The sequence below is a fragment of the Rhineura floridana genome, chromosome 5 (genome assembly GCF_030035675.1).
Source record: "Rhineura floridana isolate rRhiFlo1 chromosome 5, rRhiFlo1.hap2, whole genome shotgun sequence".
Taxonomy (NCBI): Eukaryota; Metazoa; Chordata; class Lepidosauria; order Squamata; family Rhineuridae; genus Rhineura; species Rhineura floridana.
In genome coordinates, this window is record NC_084484.1 from 69,594,118 (window position 1) to 69,616,832 (window position 22,715).

The following is a 22,715-nucleotide window of genomic DNA, read 5'->3' on the forward strand; positions in this document are numbered from 1 at the left end:
TATAGCTGCCCAATTTCCCTGCTTTTTAGAAATAGCTGTGGGCTATAGGTACATTCTTAAACCGCAAGGGTTTTTTGCCTATGTGAATGCACTAACAGTGCCCAGCAAAGCATTTCCTTGTCAAAGTCTTGCTCTTTAAAATCTACACAACAGCAGCTATGTATATTCACCTCTTGACAAGAAGTCAGGACAGAAGCTATCTCTGCGCTTTCACAGCTCTAGCGTGTCATCTTAGAATGCCGCTTGTATACTGTAAATGAAATGTTATATTTTCCATTTCTTCTTTCAATAAAACAGACTTTATTTCATTGACTTTCAAATCAAATCAAATCTTTATTATCACAGTCAAAGACCAGCTACACATAAAATAACAAAATGTTTAAAATATTTCTTTAAAAGAGACACATAAAATAACAACAAAATGTTTAAAATATTTCTTTAAAAGGAACACATAATGGACTGTCATGTCACACATAACTTTCTCCAATGAATTGCAGCAGTTGTGTATTTGGCAACTGCAAGAGGAGAAAAGTCCCCTAGCAAGTAATCTACATAAAATCTTTCTGATCTATCAGGTATTGACTTTCAAATGGGCACAAGCATTTGCTGTCTTAATTCATAATAAAAGGAACAATGAAAAAAGCACATGTTCATTGGTCTCAATCTCATCAGCTCCACATGGGCATAGTCTTAACTTTATTTCATTGATTGATTGATTATTTCATTGAACAGCCTTCTTGGGTTATTGTGGGCAGTTGTGTTCCATTCTGGGGGTACATCTGAGTCTCTAGTCGGTTACACGCATTAGGGGTTCACATAAACACAAGTGACAAAGAATCCAGAGCAGGATATTCAGCAGGTGGCCCTCACCACTTTACATAGTTTCCTGTTAATTCTCTCTAGAATAACAGAAATGGAATTGCTGAAAACAAAAGCAAAATATGCAAATACCTTCAATTAACACAATTTATTCATATCAGATTTTTTTTTCTGGTACAGAATTTGAATATGGACTAGTGCTAAGTATACACAATTCTGTTTTTCATAAGTAACATTGCTGATACTATCACTAGGTATGTTGTAGGGATGTGATGATGGTACCATTCACATTAGCAGTGGAAACATTATTCAGCAAATTGAATCTGAACAATGAAGACAGTCATGAAGTCATCAGCCAGGGTTAATCAAGCAAGAAGGTAAATGAGGAGGAGAGGAAGTAGAATTGCTTTTGCACTTGGCATAGTTCCAAGGGGATTCCCTGAAGTTAGCAAGATATGTTTTCTCTACTATTGGCAATTAAAGGAAAGACAAAAGGGCAAACACACAATGAAAATACAAACAGAAAAGTGTCGATCAGCAAAGGAACATGGTCAGTCTGTGCATAAGTAAAGACAATGATGAGAGAAATATTTTGTTGAGCTAGTAGCAACTGCCTGTACAGAGAGATTATAATTATACTACTAAATCAATTCCTTTGGAAGTGCATAAAAGCACTGCACAAACATTAAAATTAACAGGGTCCTGCCTGCAGCCTTACAATCTATTTGGTTTGTGTTGACCAAGGTGAACAAGGATTTTGCAATAGAATCTTTGAGAACTTCTGCCCTATAATATCTCCCATTCAAGATAAAGCCAGAATGTTATGATAATTTCAAGCAAGGCAAAACCAACAGACATAATTCAAGGCCAATTTAGGCATGCAAAAGAAATTTGTATGCGAAACCATGGATTTAATTATCTTCTCTCTGGAAGAAACCCCTTGTACTGAATTTAGCAATGGGGGAGGAACTAATTTGGTCTGTTTGTTGCAGTGGACCAACCCAATCTCGCACTCCTGAACTTGCTTGTGGATTGGAGCACAACTCCCAGTCAGATTATATACTTCTTCAGATTTTGCAATGCATTTTATGAGTAAATTTACATTTTCTACATAACGGATATGCACAAAATGCATATTTTACAAATGAAAAGCACAGAGAAGCATGAATTTCATGTGAAAAGTGCAAAGAATGTGTATAATTGGACAGAATGAGACTGAATGGGCTGCAATAGGATGGAACAGACCTATGACTGAGTGCCAGTCAGATGGATGGAATTAGCTGCTCAGCCTAAACTAGACAGAATTAGCTGCTGAGCCAATTCCTAACTTCATCAGGGCCCAACAAAATGTTGACATAAATACATAGTGTGCAGCATCAACTCCATTTCTAAAATTTAATACTGAGCATGGTGGTGATTTTCTTTAGGATCACAGCATGTGGTAAGGTTTAACTCTTTCTCTTCCCAGCCTCAACCCCAATATTTGGCACCCATGAGAGCTTTTTTCCTAAGAATAATTGCTGTCTGGGAGGGATGAGTTTCTTTGAGATCACGTCTGCAAAGGGAAGGATTAAAACTTCCCTTCGCTACATACTGTAGTCCCAACGAAAATCAACTCCTGGTGCTTAGTATTAGGCCATTACGAGTCCTCTTCTAAAGTGGCTACAAGGGGCAAGTAGTCTGGCAGTACAGGGGGCTCCTTCCAAAACAAGGCTGAGATGTATGAGCTTTCCAACTCTGTATTTGAAATATCCAATAAAGTTTAATCATAAGATTTGAACACAAGTTTATAATAGCCTACGAAAGTCTATTCTTGCCTGAAAACAATGTGGCTAAATTAAAATGTTAAAAAAAAACTAAACCATTCTCAATCAAATGGTGGTAAACCAAACAATTCTGGCTTGAATTCAGTCATTGACTTGAGTACTACGGTTGCTTCTTTTGTAAGATCTTTGTTCAGGTTTTCATCTGGAATCATGACGACTTGCATCCCAGCTACCAATGATGCCTTAACTCCATTTGGGGCATCTTCAAATACAAGACACTGAGAAGGTGAAAGAAAAAAAGAAAACCATAATCAGAAGATTAATTCTCTGTATATCCAGCAAATGATAGTTATTTGGCATTGATTCCTAGGTCATTTACACATTTTCTATAACCTTTGGGGAATAATTTACTTATAAAGTAGTTTAAGAATGCATTTTTAAACTTTATACTTCTGTCCTGACTTCTTGTCAAGAGGTGAATATACATAGCTGCTGTTGTGTAGATTTTAAAGAGTAAGACTTTGACAGGGAAATGCTTTGCTGAGCACTGTTAGCGTATATGTATGCAAGATGAGAGTTACAGAACTTTTCTATAGTTAGCACAAGCCATTTAAATGGGCAGATACAGACACATGTTTAAGTGAACCACTACTGCCTTATCCCAATAGCACCTATTATTTCTATGACTGATCCAATTCAACTTATTTATAAACCTGTTACACACTGTCCCAATGGACTGCTCTGATGGTATGAGAAACATGCTGAATTCCACCACTACCACCCTGCAATTCCAACAAAAATGTTAAAAAATGTACAGAACTTCAGTATGGTGCCACCATAGATATTCTGGAATGCCTGAACCTGAATACTACCTGGGTATCATGTCAATCTGGTATGCATGCACTATAGTGTGGGTTGAAAGAAAAACTGTTACTGTAATTCAGAGGTAGGGAACCTGTGGTCCTTGAGGTGTTGATGGACTCCCAACACCCATCCTGTCTGACCACTGGCAATGCTGGCTGCGAGTAGGAGATGGAGTACAGCAACACCTGGAGGGCCACAAGTTCTCCATCCCTGCTGTAATAGAAATGAATTTATTTTAAAGGATTCTACTATCTACATAAAATTTAAATATTAACTGAAAAACATTCTAACTGTAGAAAACATAAAAGGGGGAGGGGGAATCCAGATGCCTTTCTATGCTACCAAGGCACTATGCTGGAAGGATCCTTAAAGACAACATAGTTCCAAAAGTCCTTTGATTTCAAGCTATTTCATGTTTCAGGATTTGTCAGGAAAGATGGCTGCAACTGTAACCAGGCTCATAGAGTGCAATAACAAAGCAGCAAACAAGGAGAAGCATAAAGCTTTCTCTATGGCAGGGGTAGGGAATCTTTTTGGCCCCACGGGCCAGATCCTTTTCAGGATCAGCCTCACATGACCACAGGGCTGGATTAAGCTGAGGAGGAACCCTAGGCTGATTCTGAGCCGCCCGCCGTCCCGTCCCATCCCATCCCCTGCTTCACCTACCTTTCTACTTTTTTTGCTGCTGCGCGCACTGCACGTGCAGGTTTGCCATCAATCAAGATGGCAGCCGAGGTTTCCCTATTTATTTATTTGTATATTTATTTATTAAATTCCTTAGTCGCCCATCTGGCTGGTTCTCCAGCCACTCTGGGCGACGTACAAATTAGCATATCAGTGCAATAAACATTAAAATCTGAGCCAATAATAATAATAAATTCTATCTACACATCTAATAACATAGCAATCCAGTAAACATTAAAATCTACACCAATAATAATAATAAAATCTAATCCTCCCCAAAGGCCTGCCTGAAGAGCCAGGTCTTCACGGCCCGGCGGAAACTCATTATAGAGGGTGCAAGGTAGAAATAATTAGGGAGGGAGTTCCACAGGGGCTGAAGCCTCTGTCGCCATCTTGGTTGATGGCAGCAATGAGTGTGTAGCATGCATGTGTGCCATCAACCAAGATGGCGGCAGAGGCTTCAGCCCCTTAGGGAAACCTCGGCCACCATCTTGATTGATGGCAAACCACAAAAAACAGCGGAGAAAAAGGTAAGTGAACCAGGGGGATGGCGGGCTGTTCGGAAATTCTTGTTCCGTGATCCGCGGCTCCTGTCCTGCTTCCACGGATCGCAGAGGAGAGCGGAGGGCCCTCTGTAGCTGCAGGGGCCCTCGGGCCAGTGCCCCACCTGGCCACCCTTTAAAACTGGCCCTGCCTATACATACAGTATGCATGCCACAAACCATGAAGATTAAAAACAGCGATCAATACTAAATATCAGCACAGGCGCAGTAAAGTTATAGAAAATAAAATGTTTAATGGACCGTTTTTATTTGGCCGGTGTGCATTAGGCCATCTTTTTAGAACATTATGAATGCAATTGCAAAGTGCAAACATTTTCTTTTTGTACATAATGAAAAATCTATATTATAATTTTTTTTAGCTTATGCATGGGCCCCCAAGAGCTCCGGGCCCCTAGGCTTCAGCCTACTAAGCCTAATAGATAATCCGGCCCTGCATGGCCACCCATCTGTCAATCACGTGGCATCATCAGGACATCATATGAATGACAGGAAGCTCTGTCCATCTGTCAAAATCCCTTGCGGAGCTCCCAAGCGCCCACTGCTATGTGAGAAAGAAGCTTTGCACAGCAGCAGCAGCACTTGAGCACTGGCTTCCTGCTCTCCCATCTGCCAGCAGCGTCAGGGGATGACAAAGAGAAATAAAGCTTCTTTCTATCATTTGACCCCTCCCCATGCCATCTCCATCGGAAAGAAAAGAAGGAAGCCAGTGCTTGCTGCTTTTGGGGAAAAAAATCAGATGGATTTTCCCCTGGTGCTTTGCACGGCCACAGCAGGAGTTTGGGGCCCCCGCTGACTTCCCTCTCTCCCTTCCCACACCACATGAAGGTACAGCAAGAAAGGCTTTTTCCAAGTCTCCCCCCCTTAAGTTCCCAATATCACAGACTTCAAGGAGAAAGGGAGGAGACTCGCAAAGTCGAAGTCTCCCTCTCTCCCTTTGCCCCCAATGTTGGGGACTTAATGGAGAAGGGGAAATGCTTTCACAAAGGCTTTAAGACAGCATGCACTCTCCTTTGTTTGAACAAAATGGGATGGCAGGAACTGTCTTAAAGCCTCTGCAAAAGCAGCTGCTTCAAAGGATGCTTTTTCACAGGGCATTAATCTTCACTCACCTGGTGAGTGGGGATTAAATCCTGCTGCCTTGGCTGTGCAATCTGGTTACATGCTGGAAACAAGATCACACAGTGAATGCAGGATTAAAGCGTGTACTACTGCCTATCAGCTAAGGTCATTGGTGATGTCTCCTAGTGGGTGGATGGGCCTAGTTTGGGACAAAAAGGCCCAGAGAGCTAAACAGGACCCCTTGTAGGGCATCACTGGCCCAGAGGCCAAAGGTTGCCCATCCCTGCTCTATGGTAAGCCCTGATCCAACTGGAAATGTATCTTTGAAGCCCTCTCTTGGATCTGCCATGAAACTCCTTGAATCTTGTAAGCCGTTTCCCTAATTTCAAAGCTTATCAGAATTGCCCAAAGCCGTCCACCAAGAATAAGGATTTGTCTTGGATCCTTGGCTAATAAAAGAGAGGACTGAGAACTAGCTAATGGGAGAAATGTATGCAATTAAGGTTTTAAACTCACGTAGATGAAAGAGAAGTGGCTTTTACTTGTCTAAGTAACTGAGAGAATCCCTACAGGATGTTGAGCACAATCACAGTCCCATAGTGCTAGTAAATAGGCTTGGACACAGAGTTATTGTGTTGGCTTTAGATATATAGACTGGTGAGTTTCAGTTGATTAAACCTCAAAGATCTTACTAATATAGGTAATTTCAACACACTCGTCCAAGGCCATCCACTAGTGACTAGAACAAGGATCTGTCTTGGGTCCACCAAGCTATTTGCAAAACTCACCTAGCCTTCAAGCTTATTTTGAAACCTTGATCATTCAAGACAATGTCTATCACAGGAGGAGCGCCTGTCTGGCTGCCAGACTTTTGGGTCTACTTAGAAGAAAGGCTCTACTTGGGAGGAAAGATCTACTCAGGAGGAGGGAAAAGGTACAATTGCAAACCATTATCCAGCTGCAGGCACTACTCAAAAGAGAACCAGGTATTATCTATTTATTATTTGATTTATATCCCACCCTTCCTCCCAGCAGAAGCCCAGGTAGAGGCAGTGACTATATGAAGTCACCCATATTCCTCATAACCTTTGTTGTGTTAACATCTCCTTTCAGAGCTCAATAATGTTCCAGCTCCTATGTGCCCATTTCTGCTCCAACTATACTCATGACTGAGACTCCAACCTCCACACCCAGTGGTGTTCATGGACAATTATGATAGATTCCATCAATAAAACATTTTCACTAGTAAAATGAACACAAGCTATTTCACATAATGTTATCGCAGCGCATTGGCTAGTACTGGCATTATTATTGTCATTACAAATCAAGCACTTTACAGCCAAAATATTTTTGCTTATATATTGCTTAGTTCTCAACCTGAGACAAATTTTAGAAACAAGCATTTTATTTAAGCCATTCTTATTCTTTATTAAGGAATAAATTCTTTATTAAGCAATAAATACACATCAGACCTGTAATTTGAAAATTAAATGAGCTCATTTTTTTTTACTAAAATATCACTTCTTGGTATACTCTGTTATTCCCCTCCAGTTAGGTTATAAATATAAGAGTTTTATATCTCCATACAACAATAACATCTCTTGGTTGCCAGTTTGTCTCAAATGTTGCATTAGGACTATAGAAAGAAAAGGTCTGAATAAAACAATTTAAATGCTAACTCTGCATTTATAAAGGGAAAAGGAGGCAAATAAGCTACACACATATGGCTTTTTAATATAACAGTTTTAGATACTCTTGCACACTGCAATCCAAAGAACCACACTGCTGTATTAAAAGACAAACCTTCATTTCAATGAGACAAAATTTCAGTATGTATTTTTCTTTCCTGATTTTCTGAAAAAATATATAGAAACAAAACAACAGCATTTGGTCAACAGTCTTATGGAACATTTGTTCGATGTGTATCAGAAGCCCTCGTCCTAAGTTATTTCTCCATGTATTCAAGGAATTTGGGGGAGGGGGCTATGTAGGACCTACCCCTACTGTTCCTGTCGGCTACACCCCCAAGCTGTGTGTGATGAGTGGGAAATCTGAAAGGGAAATCTATGTGCATTCAGCTAGATACATGTAGGATCTCTCCGTCTGTTGGGAAGAGAACAATCTCCATGCCATTCACTTTTTTGCCATCTTTTTGTGAACACTTGCAAAAATTCAAGGGTTGAAGCAAAGGTGAGAGCCTTTGGCCCTAGATGAAATTAGGCCCACCAGGCAAGCTGGTTTGGCCGATGCAACTGTTTTTTGGCCACACCTACCTGCGGAACAGGTAAAGCAGCAACTGCCAAGAAACAATCGGAAGCACCCTTGCGTGCTCCCAATTATTCCTTAGCAGCAGGGCTCACATTTGGTGCCATTTCAATCTGCAACAAATGCAACCCCTGCTGGGATCAGTTTCTCAACCATAGTTTAAGCACATGCAAGCAAAGGGCACCAAAACTGAGGTGAGCCATGAGGACTTTGCACATTCATAGTCAGCATCCCTGTACAGCCTTACCTACTGTACAGAGTTTTTGTGAGAAGATGGGGTAACTCCAAGTGCACCACTCTGAGCTCCTAGCAGTAAGGTATATTACAAATGAGATGATAGATTGATGGACATCCTTGCTCACAAGGGATCTGAGGAACTGTGAGATTTCATCCCCCCCCCAGCATTGCTCTGGTTATAGAACAAATTAATTATGTTAGGGATTAAATATGACAATAGAGGAAAGTGTAATATATTAATCAGTACTTAGCTTCATTTTATTTAAACTGGAACGTTTCTAAATCCTTCATAATATTCCCTGACACACCAATATGCCTTAATAAATGTGTAATTGAACCAACACCCAGTATTCAAGCTTGTTCATTCAGTGGTTTTGTAAGATGTTTGCTTGTATCTGTACATTTGTTCTTGATAACTATATTTGCCTTTTCCTTTCTGCAGCCTAATGTGACACAGTCTGCAGTACCCTTAAGGATGCAAAATAATAATAATAAATTGATACATGAACATATTTCAGTCCTGTATCAGAATTAAGAAACACAACATTTTCCTTATAGACTTTAAATTGACTCCTTTGTGAATAATAATAATAAAATGTTTCCTTGCAGTCTGTAAATTGTCCCCATTGTGACTAATTATCCATGTACGAAATTCTTGGGGAAAAAGGAAGAGGGCATTTGGGACACTGATTAGAATCCAGAGGTATTCTGGGCATGCATTCTCTCCAACAGGCAAGCCACACTTCTGGATGACATTGATCAGAGGCTAATAGGATGCCTTTAAAGCAACAATCATTCTACCTGCCATTAAAAGATTTCTCATGCCTCTGCATAGCCATAGCACAAGAAGTCTTCCATTTTCATGAACACTGCCTCATAGGAGAATCTGTAACATAGCTCCTGTGACTGTGCATGCTGCTGTAGGGATGTAGCAATCTGTTCATTTATAGATCATAATAAGCCAGGACCAGCACTGGACAAAATTAAATTCATCTGAAGTGAATGAATATCAGAGACTATCCAGTGAGAATCTGACTTTTAAGCTTAAGGTGATGCAGACATGTTTTAAGAAAGAAAGGTTTGCTTTTACCATCCAGTACTGGAATTTCCAGAGTTTCATACTAGGGGTAGAATAAGTTTAAATAACTGGGAACACCAATCCAAATTAGAGCAAAAGCACACACATAAACATGCTTGATTTTACAATTGAGGGGATATTTCTGGTAAGAATAGTGAAAAATTCAATCACAGAATTCAGAATTAACTGGTAATTTTGTGAATCCAAATTGATGAATTCCATGCAAAATTTCAGGATGACTCCATACTGACTTGTCTCCAGATGTGGCTGACAATTCAAATCCAAGCACACTGTCTTCAATTTGTCTGAGATACAAGGGCATGGTTCTCAGTTACCAAACACTCCAAGGAGATAGCTATTCACAGAAGCACAAAGGTATTTAGAACCATACAGACATCAGAACCAAATTTTACAGATAGTGCACAGAAAGTTATACAGAATTTCATTGGAGGTAATTCTTTATCCTCCAGTTGGTGGAATTACCAATGATGCCTCAAGCCATAAGATGACAGAGTCTCACTTAAACTGTGCAGAAACTCCTGTCCCAGTAATGACCCTCAAAGATATGTCTGCCATATTGCCCAAACAGGGTTTTAGACCTAGATCTAGAAAACCTGTGGAAAACAAAGTAGGAAATCATGGGGGAAAGAGAGAGGCATAAATGAAGATATGAAGTCTGAGGGATAAGAATGGAGAAGTATTCCTGTAATTTGCTGCTGCTTCATTTGATGTCCAACCCCCTTTACACACAGTCGTCAAGTGGGCTCAAACTTGGTGAATTCTTTCCCTCAAGTCCCTATGTCAGCTTTCCCCAACTTGGTACCCTCCAGATGTTTTTTGGTTCCAACTACCACCAGCCCCAGTCAGTATGGCCAATAATCAGGGATTATGGGAGTTGTAGTCCAAAACATCTGGAAAGAACCAGGTTGGGGAAGGTTGCTGTCAGTGTTCCAGCTGTTAGTCTCAGCTGGCAAAAGTTCCTTCAGGAAGTTCTTTCACATCACTTGCTCTTGAGAACCCGGAACAGAACATCTCCTCTTCCCCAGCAATTTCCTGTTCCCTTCCAAAACTTATATCTCTCAGACAAGCACTCCAATTGCTCATACACTGTAAGATGAGAAATGCAGGAAAGGCCCATACTGACAAATTCCTTAATTATAAAGTTTCAGTAGTATGCATTTAAATAGATACAAATGTCACCTGTTATCATCAAGTAATTGCACACACCACACTCATTTGTGCATATGGTTCCTCATCCACATAGGGAGAGGCCTCATAAGAACATAAAAAGCCTGCTGCATAAGGCCAATGGCCCATCTAGTCCATTATCCTGTTCTCACAGTGGCCAACCAGTTGCCCATCAGAAACCCACAAGGAGGACCTGTGTGCAAAGACCACTCTTGCCTCCTGTGGTTAGCAGCAACTGCTATTCAGAAGCATACTGCCTTCATCTATGCAGGTAGAGCACAGCCATCATGGCTAGTAGCCACTGATAGCCTTTTCCTCCAGAATTGTCTAATTCTCTTTTAAAGTCATCCAAATTGATGGACATCACTGCTTCCTGTGGGAGCAAATTCTATAGTTTAACTATGTGCTACGTGAAGAAGTACTTTCGTTTGTCTGTCCTGAATATTCCAACATTCAGCTTCATTGAATGTCCACAAGTTCTAGTCTTATGAGGGAGAAAAACTTTTCTATATCTACTTTCTCCATGCCATGCATAATTTTATTCACTTTATCATGTTGATCAATATATCAGCGAACAATTATTTAACCAAATTAATTTTAAAAGACGTCTTCTTAGAAATATAATAAACTGAGACAATATTTTACAATCAGCCAATACGAATTCTCTTTAACTGGTCCCTTTATAAGTTATGTTTGTATGTTCACTAAATTCTCTTAGTTTTTATTTGAAGCTGAAGATTAAAGACAATTTTACAACTGATGCTAAGAATGCTTTTTTAGAAGAAACTTAAATGAGCCACTGGCAAATATTAATTTTAAAATCTATATACATTCTAGTTGATGTAAGATTTTAATTTGGATTACAAATGCCTACCAATACCCCTGAAAATAATAGAAGAATTGCTTGTGACAATGCCTTAATACTGTGTCAGTCACAGATTACTAACTGTTGGTATTGCCAATAATAAGGACTCAACAAATACTGTTATGCTTTGAACAGCTGCTGTAAAAATTCTGGAAGAGCTCTGTCTGTGGGTTTTATGAACAATCTAGCTAGTCTGAGACATAAATCCATGCTCTTCAATTTCTCACTGCATTCAGAAAGCAGAAAAAGGAATAGCTCTGACATTTTTGGCCTTTAGATGCTTCTGCGTTCCACAAAACACCATTATTAAGGTTGTTCAGAAACTTTTTCTTTAATCCATACTGTATAAATAAAAAGGTTCACTTGAAAGATCTAATTGACTTCCATGATGTCATTAAGCTTATTGTTTGAAATATGACAATGACTGTGGAATGCAATATGCATAATGGAAAAGCTTAACTAATTCTTTGGAACCGGAGGCAATTAAAACACTTAATTACCAAAGAAGCTGGGAAAATGACCCATAATTATGGTGACTTTAATATTGCAACAAATAAATGCACCCAATCTTCCTTCAGTTTTTCCTTGCTACAGACATGTATTGTCAACATCCCAGCAGTATTGTGAATCAAATTATGAGAGTCTTGCAGAGGTCACTAACAAAACAGAATTCAAACTGGACCCACAGAAATGACAGACTGCCCTTTTACTCTATCTATTAAAATACTAAATCCAAAAAAGTGGAATTGTTATTTTGTCTATAAAAATTCTGATACGCTTATATTTGTCTGTTGTTTCAATTTTTCCTTCTCTGTACCTGAATCCAGCATGACTGCCTTCTCTATTGTAAGAAAAATAATTGGGTCTAATAGTAATTTAGATAGGAACAAACAAATCCGAGAGCCAAGACAATTAAGCACCAGTGGGTGGTACCCAATGGTGTACCTCAAATTGGCAGGCGGTTGTTTACTCGAAGTGAGACTTCTGTCAGTGAAACGGGAAGGGTAGGAATTTCTGCTGATTCCCTTCCACTCCTGCCACACCACCTCTTATGCTACCTGGAACAGATTTTGGAAGCCCAAGCAGGATGTGCTGCTAGGGATGCGCTGAGCAGGTAATTCCACTCCTGGCAGGCAGTCATAGATCTGGTCTGTCCCATTGTGTGCCACAGCGTCCCATTCCAACTACACAAAAATCAGTGGTTTGTAGACATCCCACACACATCTCTATTGAGGCAAGCCAAGAGGCATTATTACAGTTCTAAGTTGTGTACTTCCTTTTCCCACTACTGAGATACTGCACTGTTGGTGTGACCTGCAGCGAGGTCCTTTCATCATTCGTTGTGTAAGCATGGAACACTGCTAGTAGAACAAGATTTGACCCAGCCCTGCTTTAATGCTACAATTAAGATCTAGTTTTTCTATCACTTGATAAAAGACCCTAAGAGAGACATAGAAATGTAAATGGAAAGCCATGGAATGGGTGAGAAGAATGATTTTCTTACACAACCTATTGCAATAATTGTGCAACCTGAAATCTATAGACATCATGCTTATTTGCTCAGTCGTTAAACAGTAAAAAAAACATCTTTATAGTTTATTAATACTATTTTAAATATCATAAATACAGTACAGAGCATATACCTTTGTCTTTTCTGTCTGTGTAGTAACTACTTTCTATACTATTGCACTGCTAATATACAGTGCCTTGCAAAAATAATCAGACCCCTGACCAATGCTCTCATATTACTAAATTACAAATGGCACCTTGTAATTTTGTACTGTATATTTCATTTTGAAACACTGAAACTCAAAATCAATTGAAATGTTTGTAAGAAACATAAAAAAACTGAAACATGTTGCTTGCATAAGTATTCAACCCTCACACATTAATATTTGGTAGAGCCACCTTTCGCTGCAATAACAACTTTAACAGTCTTTTGGGGTAGGTATGTACCACCTTTGCACACAGTGTTGGAGGAATTTTGGTCCATTCTTCTTGGTAGATCTGCTCCAGGTTGTTCAGGCTGGTTGGATGTCGCTTGTGGATCACAATTTTCAAAGACTGTAACTTGAATCACTCCATTGTTGCTTTGACCTTGTGCTTGGGATCATTGTCCTGCTGAAAATGGAACTTCCTCCCAATCTTCAGTTTTTTTAGTGGACTGAAGCAGGTTCTCTTGCAGTATTTCCCTGTATTTTGCTCCATCCATTCTTCCTTTGATTTTAATAAGATGCCCAGTCCCTCCTGGTGAGAAGCATCCCCACAGCACGATGCTGCCACCACCATACTACACTGTAGAGATGGTGTATCTTGAGGCATGGGCAGTGTTAGGTTTGCACCACATATAGCGCTTTGAGTTTTGGCCAAAAAGCTCTATCTTGGTTAGAGATGTGAAGGCCCAGAAAAAAAACGGAAAAATTTGGAAAAGCACGGTGTTTTTTTCTGAAGCTTCTTTTTTTTCCTGAAAAAATGGAAAAATCGAAAAAAAATGGATTATGGAATGTTTTATCTTAGCATAGAAACATAGAATCGTAGAGTTGGAAGGGGCCTATAAGGCCATCAAGTCCAACCCCTGCTCAATGCAGGAATCCAAATCAAAGCATTATAAATAAAATGTTTCATTGAACCTTGGTCCCCCGTCTCTCAGTTCCTTTTATTGGAATGAGTGCTTTATGTCCGCTTAACACTGTGGAAGACTAGCGGAGATATAAATAATGTTATTTGTTATTAATGTTGATGGTTCCTTCTGTTTTGTTTTTTTTGCCTGCTCCTCATAAACTTGCAAAATGAAAGAGGTTCCTTACGGTTCAGGTGTTCCTTACAGTTCAGGAGCTTGTAGCTCCATTTGTTACCAAAAAAAAGGTAAAAAATTTAAAAAGTAAATTTGATTTGTAACAATTGTTTGAAGGAAATGTACTTTTAATACACCAAATGTGATAATTTTATGCCAAACCAACTTGTACATAATTACATTTTATGTTCCTAAAGTAACAAAGCGACTTTCAATCTGTAAAAAGTGCTAATATTGCATTTTTCAATTTTTCCAAAAATTTCCATTGTTTTCCTGAAAAAAAAAGTTTTTTTCCATGGCTTCAAAATTTCCAGAAATTTTACATCTTTAATCTTGGTCTCATCTGACCACAAAACCTTTTCCTACATCGCAGCTGGGGCACTCTCATGCTTTTGGGCAAACTCCAGACATGCTTTCAGATAGTACTTTTTCAGTAATGGCTTCTTTCTTGCCACCCTCCCATACAGGCCAGTGTTATGCAGAGCTCTTGATATGGTTGACTGGTGCACCATTACTCCATTCCCAGCCACTGAACTCTGTAGCTCCTTCAAAGTGATTGTTGGCCTCTCTGTGGCTTCTCTCACAACTCTCCTTCTTGGTCGAATGCTGAGATTTGAGGACGGCCTTTTCTTCACAGGGCCTGGGTGGGGTGATGCTGCTTCCACTTCCTGGTTATTGATCCAACTGTGCTCACTGGGATATCTAAACACTTGGATATTATTTTGTACCCTTTTTCCTAATCTATGCATTTGTAATACATTATCTCTCACTTCTGTAGAATGCTCTTTGGTCTTCATTTTCCTTCAGATCCACAGCCTGACCAATGATCCTTCAACAGTGGGGTTTTTATCCTGACAATGTGACAGCAACTTTAATGGTTCACAGGTGGAGGCCAATGGTAAGCTAATTGTGTCCTCGATAGGGCAATTTCTTTCATCTGTGTAAACTGGGAGCTTCCACAGCAACTTATGCAAGCAACATGTTTTAGTTTTTTATGTTTCTTACAAACATTTCCCAACATAAAACCAATGTCAGCTTACAATAACTGATTTTGAGTTTCAGTGTTTCAAAATATAAAATCATACAGAATGAAATTATAATGTACCATTTGTAATTCAGTAATATGAGAGCATTGGTCAGGTGTCTGATTACTTTTGCAAGGCACTGTATATTAGGGTCAATAATATGGTTTGATGGCTATGAAACCCATGATTGTTCTTGATTGTGGATACGAATAGTATTTGTCTAGAAAGCATTAAAATAAATTAAGAGTGAGATTACTAATGAAGTAAAATTGTTCTGCTCAGAGTCCTTTAAACTAAGCCATTTATGAGCTGGTACAGTAGACATTTCACTCAGCTTTTTGATATGGATGCTGACACATTGAATAGATCTATGCAGCTAAGATAATACTTTGGAACTACTTCATCGAAGCCATTTAGCAATGGGAAAAAACCCTTCTTGCTTATCCATGTCTGATAACTGGTTTTAACCTAAAAATGTTTTACAACATGCTTTGTAAAAGATTAATTTAAACACTTGCTCAAGTAGTTACTTTTATTCATTAATTTTCTACAATTTCTGATCATGAAAATGCAAACAAAAAAGCTCTAACCATAGGTATTTGTCCTTGTTGCTGCTACCATTTTTTATTTGCTTCAGAACTGAGTCAAATTATGTAATAATTTTACATAAAATACTAATCCCTTATGAATTTTTAACACTGCACAAAGAATAAAATTAGCATTAATCTGGCTACTGAGAAAGCACCTGACACTGTGCCATCCCCAGATAAACTCTACAGTCTGCCTTGCAGTTCATGGATTAGCAGGTAAACAAGTTGTACATTTCATACACACTAGCAATATAAATTGCATCCTTTCAGATCCAGACCTGGGGATATGTTGTCAGGGTCATGTCACGCCTAACTTGTTCACCAATCATGATACCAAATGTGTATCATTTTCTGTTGATCACACAACTTCTTTGCAACAAGAACTGTATAAAGAGAGTAGCACGAGGAAATGGTGAATTCTACTAGTAAAGTACCCTAGCAGTTGACTATCACAGCATCTGTGTTTCAAGAGTGCCATGTATTACTATATTTTCTGTGTGGCCATCACACATTCCACTTAAGATGTTTTATGATGTACTGCTATGTCAACATGACAAATGTGTTCACAAGTGTGTTTATTGTAAAGGTACATTACAACTGTGATTTAGCTACAAGCTCCTTGTAGCAAGCTTTGCCACTAGGTGATATGTGAAATGTCTCTTGGCTCTGCTGCTAAAATCCAGTTGTAAGAGCAGTATCTTCTGATGCATAAAGAAAAAGGGGAAGGGATGAAACATATTTGAACCTTTTAAATCCAAGATGACACTAAGTCAGAAATAGTCTGCTGCCTAGATACTATAACTCAGATACACATCAACATGCAAGGTATCACAGTATGGCTTCATATTGGTGCACAGTTGGTAGAACACCCAGTATGTAAGCTACAGACACAACGTTATTTGTGGGTCTAGCTGTGCATGCTTTCCCCCTGAATAGTTCATATGAATGCCAGCCATTACATCACAATCATAACCTTTCTTCACAAAATTATTCAGACATTTCTCAGCCCTTTTCTAATCTCATATTCACTGTGAAAACCTTTTTTAAATGCCAGTGCTCTGTAACCTATGGACAATTAAGTGACTAGTTAAAACCATGCGCTCACACACACATACACACTATGTTTGATATTTGATGAGGCAATAGTTCAGATCAATCATGCTTAAAATAGAATTAGGAGTTTAAAGTTGAACATTCTTTACAAAAAAATTTTTTAAAGAGAAGAACTTGGAAACAGAATAGAATTTCAAAACCAGCCTATGTAATCTGTTTTAAACTATTTCTATTATTCACTAACAGGCCAAAAAAAAAAAAAAAAAAGGAGCAGGAGACCTGACCTCCTCTCTGAGATACTGTACTACCCTACAAATTTGTAAAATGCAAACACAATTTGGGTTGGTCTTTCACAATCCAATCCACTTCCTGTGTAGCTTGGAAGAATTTGGTAACATGTGCTGGACACAAATAACAACTAGTTAAAACATAATTGGCATGAGCCATTGGGTTACCATTATGTTAGTTTTTGAGATCGTTTAAAAATGAAGAGCTATACATTACCAAAATAGGTTTAAAATAGTTTTATTTTATTTTGGAAGATATAAAATGTAAATTTGAAGTGCATTGTTTTAGTAATGTGTCATGATAAAGCTTTTGTATTATTCAAGTCCCCTTATTTTCTGCTTGTGATGTACAGAATATCTTGAAAAAAGGGAGAATGTATTTGAGTGACCCACTTAACAGCAGCCCTATTGAAGTACTAATGAATAAATGAATTTTAAATAGCTACAATATTTGCAATTTTGGGCTCCTGCTGTGTAAAGTATCTGAAGAGTCAGGATTTAAAAGAACAAAAATGCTGCTTATTTTGGTTCCCCAAAGGGCATGCATCTGTGTGTAAAAAAAGAAGTTTTTGAACATTTTAATTCACTGTCCAAGAACAGTCTGCAAACCCACATAGATGCCAGTCATAAGATGAAATCTGTGTCCTCAAACATTTGAACTGGAAATGGCATATTAAAAGGCATGGAATAAATTTGGTACCATACATCAAGCTCAGCAAGAGCAACACAAACATAGCTTCATATGAGCAGAACCAGCCTGAATAAATGAAGCATTTATTTATTTATAAGCCACACTTTTCATAGAAGTACAGTACATCAAGGTGGATTACAACATACAGGACACAATAAAATTTAAAAGCCAATAAAAGCATCATTGAAAACATTTGCAGAACAAGTTCATATAAAAACTGTCAAAGATGAATCTCTCTAAAGCTTGGAGCAAATTATATTAGAACAAATATGTATTAGTATTAGTATGAGATTTATAAACAAAAATTGTTCTCCATCATTCACAACGTAAATGCTTAGTGCTAAGTATATCAGCTCTTATATTTGAGATACCAAGTCTGCAGACATAATTAGAATCTATTATACAGAAATATATTTTAAGAGGTACATAAAGTTATATGCATACAGAAAGTTACATCCCTGTAAAATTTTATTTTCTCATCCTTGAAAAAATGCATCAAAATGCCTTTCTGTAACTACACCAAGCTGTGGTATTTCATTTTTTTGTAGATACAATTTTATTGTGCATGAGGTCACAGGCCTTGAAGAACCGAAGGCCTGGATCAAAAGCTGCAGCAAGGAAATCATGAAGTTTTCTGTAGAAATATTGACTGACCTTCAACTATTTTTTCCATTTATAGTTATATCATTAATGTCATAGTACTAAAAACAGTATAATTTCAATAGTTTAGCATTTAGGCAACAATTATGTTCAATGTTTTGGGTTTTCTTATAACAAAGTCTATTTATTGACCTTCCCAGCTGCTTGTCTCAAAAGTGATTTGCTTCCTTGCAGGGGATTATTAAATTCTTATTCTCTTTTATAGGTGCATTTATTTTATGCTGCCTTTATAGCCAGTTTGAAGTCAGTGAGCCATTAACAGGGGGCACAAAGTGCATTTCATTGAGGATCAAGGACACAAGTTTTGTTAAACATTGACAAGGGCAAGCGACAGGAAGGGACAAAATGAATAGAAGGGGGAAGGTCTCAACTCTGAAAGTAATGGGTGTTAGGCCATTCGATGTGATGAAACAGAAGAGTTCAAAGGTATGCAAATTTCAGGTGCTGGGAACCAACAATAGGGAAGAACTATTGTCTTCATGTCCTACTTATTAGTTCCTTGAAAGCAACTGGCTGGTCACTGTCAGAAAGAGGATGCTGGACCAGATCAAGCCTTCTTGAGAGAATGTGACTTTTTTTTTCATCTCCAGAAAGAACAGGTTCAACTGTGCTTTGAATTGGGAAGCTACCCTCCATGAGCATCTTACCCAAGGATGCAACCACTTGATTGGAGGCAACCAGTTGATAGGATGAATAGGTGTGTGTTTTTATAAGACAGCCATTGATGGCTTTCATAAGCAGAGCTGGATCTAGCAGTACCCTCTACTATAAATGTGTTTCTTAGGGTCGAGTGTCCAGAACCACTATGGTCAAATGCACTATCCACCAAGAACAATTCTGGACTGAATTTCAGTTTAAAAGGACACATCCAGTTCATTAGTGACTCCAGGTACCTGCTTATAACATCCATGGCTTCACCTGAATTAGATGTAGAGGGAAACATAGAGTTGGGTATGCTGGTGGTATCTCACTCAATTGGATGAGAAGACTTCTGGCAGTTTCATGTAGATATTAAACAGGATGACAGCAGAATTGAATCCTGTGACACCCCACAGGCCAGATTCCATGGGGGTGGGGAATCATAGAATAGTAGAGATAGAAGAAGCCTACAAGGCCATCATGTCCAATCCCCTGCTCAATGCAGGAATCCAAATCAAACCATTCCCGACAGATGGCTGTCCAGCTGCCTCTTGAATGCCTCCAGTGTCAGAGAGCCCACTACCTCTCTAGGTAATTGGTTCCATTGTCATATGGCTCTAACAGTTAGGAAGTTTTTCCTGATGTTCAGTCAAAATCTGGCTTCCTGCAACTTGAGCCCATTATTCCATGTCCTGCACTCTGGGATGACGGAGAAGAGATCCCGGCCCTCCTCTATGTGACAACCTTTCATGTACTTGAAGAGTGCTATCATATCTCCCCTCAGACTTCTCTTCTCCAGGCTAAACATGCCCAGTTCTTTCAGTCTTTCCTCATAGGGCTTTGTTTCCAGTCCCCTGATCATCCTTGTTGCCCTCTTCTGAACCTGTTCCAGTTTGTCTGCATCCTTCTTGAAGTGTGGAGACCAGAACAGGACGCAGTATTCAAGATGAGACCTAACCAGTGCTGAATAGAGGGCAACTAATACTTCACGTGATTTGGAAACTATACTTCTGTTAATGCAGCTTAATATAGCATTTGCCATTTTTGCAGCCACATCACACTGTTGGCTCATATTCATTTGTGATCAATGACAATTCCAAGATCTTTCTCACATGTCGTACTGCTGACCTAGGTATCCCCCATCTTATAACTGTGCATTTGGTTTCTTTTTCATAAGTGTAGAACTTTGCATTTATCCCTGTTAAATTTCATTCTGTTGTTTTCAGCCCAATGCTCCAGCCTATCAAGATCTCTTTGAATTTTGATTCTGTCTTCCACGGTATTAGCTATGCCCCCCAATTTTGTATCATCTGCAAATTTGATAAGCATGCTCTGTACCTCCTCATCTAAGTCATTAATAAAAATGTTGAAGAGCACTGGGCCCAGGACCGAGCCCTTTGGTACCCCACTCGTTAGTTCTGCCCAGTTTGAGCAGGAACCATTGATAAGCACTCTTTGAGTACGATTCTGGAGCCAACTGTGGATCCACCTAATAGTTGTTCCATCCAGCCCACATTTAGCTAGCTTGCTAAGCAGTGTATCATGGGGCACTTTGTCAAAAACTTTGCTGAAGTCGAGGTATATTATGTCCACAGTATTCCCACAGTCTACCAGGGAGGTTACCTGATCAAAACACGAGATAAGATTAGTTTGGCAGGATTTGTTCTTCATAAATCCATGTTGGCTCCTAGTAATCACTGCATTGTTTTCAAGGTGCTTACAGATTGACTGCTTTATAATCTGCTCCAGAATTTTTCCAAGGATTGATGTTAGGCTGACTGTAGTTCCCCGGTTCCTCCTTTTTGCTCTTTTTGAATATAGGGACAACATTAGTTCTCCTCCAGTCATCCGGCACTTCACCAGTCCTCCCTGATTTTGCAAAGATAATAGACAGTGGTTCTGAGAGTTCTTCAGCCAGTTTCTTCAATACTCTCAGATGTAGTTTATCGGGGTCTGCTAATCTGAACTTGTTGAAAGTGATTAGGTATTCCTTGACCGTTTGTCTATCAACCTCAAGCTTCAAGGAAGAACAGTAGTACCTCAACAACTCTTTATGGAATATTCCCAGTAGGTTGAAATGGAACTTAAGTATAGTGCCTCCAACTCCTGTCTTGATCTAGAAGATACTAGGATCGTAAGTGTTGAAAGTGGCTCAGAGATCCAGTAAAATCAACACAGGCATGCTACCATTGTCATTCTTCTAATGTAGTGTGTCCAACCATGGTGGTTAAGTCAGCTTGAGTCCCAAATTCAGGCTGAAGGACCTGCTTGAATTGGTCCCAGATAACAGATTTTTCCAGGAATGCTTGATGTTGGATGAGTAACACCCATTGCACACATTGTAAAGGCTTGCAACATCAATTATAAGAAAGATGATTTGGGTTCAAGGAGGACTTTTGAAGGAGTAGATGTGTTGTGGAATAGGAGAAGATGTTCAACAACAAAAAAGATATCTGGTTTCTTTCCATATTTAAAGCTCTACTTCTTATACAAAATTTTAACTTGACAATCTTGAATGGCAAACAGATTGGTGGGCAGAAAACTGTAGAATACATTTTAAAAGTTGCAAGAGAAGCTGTTTTGCCAGCACTATTTTCTGAAGGCCAAATTAAACATCAAATATCAGGGTTGATAGGTTCATGCAAAAGCTGCTGAAACAAACCATGATTGAAAAATTAACATGAACTAGCTTTGTTTTTTTAAAGCCCTCAAAAACATGAGGCTGCCAAGGAAATATCCTCCCTCTCAACAGTGTTATGAATAAGCGAGCGGAGGAGGGGCTGAGAAAAAGAAATTCAGTACATGATACCCTGGGACTAGAAAAACAGTTCTGAGATCAGTGGGCCTTTATGTTTCTCATACAGAAAGCCCCAAAGTAGCCATGTGCTTTTTAATCTAAGGAGAGTCTTCTAAAGCAGCAGATATGCAAGTCTCTTGTATGAGTCTGGGTAGCAAATTGAATTATACCCCTTGGTATCATGTTGCTGAACACTACAAAATAATTCAAGATGAAAATTCATAACTATTTTCTTTTTTTTTTAATACGAACTTTCAAAAACTCAAAGGCAGAACAGTGAAGCAGGCCTTATCAGTCACTTTAGGTGGACTACTATGAAGACATTTTTTCCAGTCTTGGTATTTATTAAATCTATTGCAATGTGCATATATTTAAAAGGGCAGTAAAGTCTACTTTCCAAACATATGCACAGGAAAGTAACATCTTCTTTTGATTCTTTTTCTCTATTAAAAAGCCCTCTATATATCCATAGCAGCAAAATGAGAATATTCTCTTTTATTTAGATATTTCTTTATATTGCTCTACAAGCCCTTTACAGACAGACCTCCTAACAGCTGACTTAAAAGTGGAGAATCGGCAATTGTTACGTCACACATACACTTTCTAGTACACTTTGGTGTAATATGATACTTGCATAGCACCTCTGTTTGCTATCTTCGCCCACATTTTGCTTTGCCAATGGTCAGGAAAGTGCCAGCTTTGCCAATGGTCAGGAAAGATGGGAATTGTGGTCCAACAACATCTGGAGGCACACTGGTTGGGAAAGGCTGATCTAGCCTATCTAGTTGCAG

At 38.9% G+C, this 22,715-nt stretch overlaps 1 protein-coding gene across 1 annotated transcript in view; it reads right to left on the bottom strand.

Moving 5' to 3' along the window:
• Window positions 1-336: 336 nt before the first annotated feature.
• The window catches only part of PUDP (pseudouridine 5'-phosphatase), a 79,032-nt gene continuing 56,653 nt past the window's right edge, over window positions 337-22,715 (bottom strand). The window contains exon 4 of the mRNA XM_061627072.1: window positions 337-2,863. Within this exon, the coding sequence (XP_061483056.1) occupies window positions 2,687-2,863 (177 nt within the window). The 3' untranslated portion in view covers window positions 337-2,686. The remainder of the gene's footprint in view (window positions 2,864-22,715) is intronic.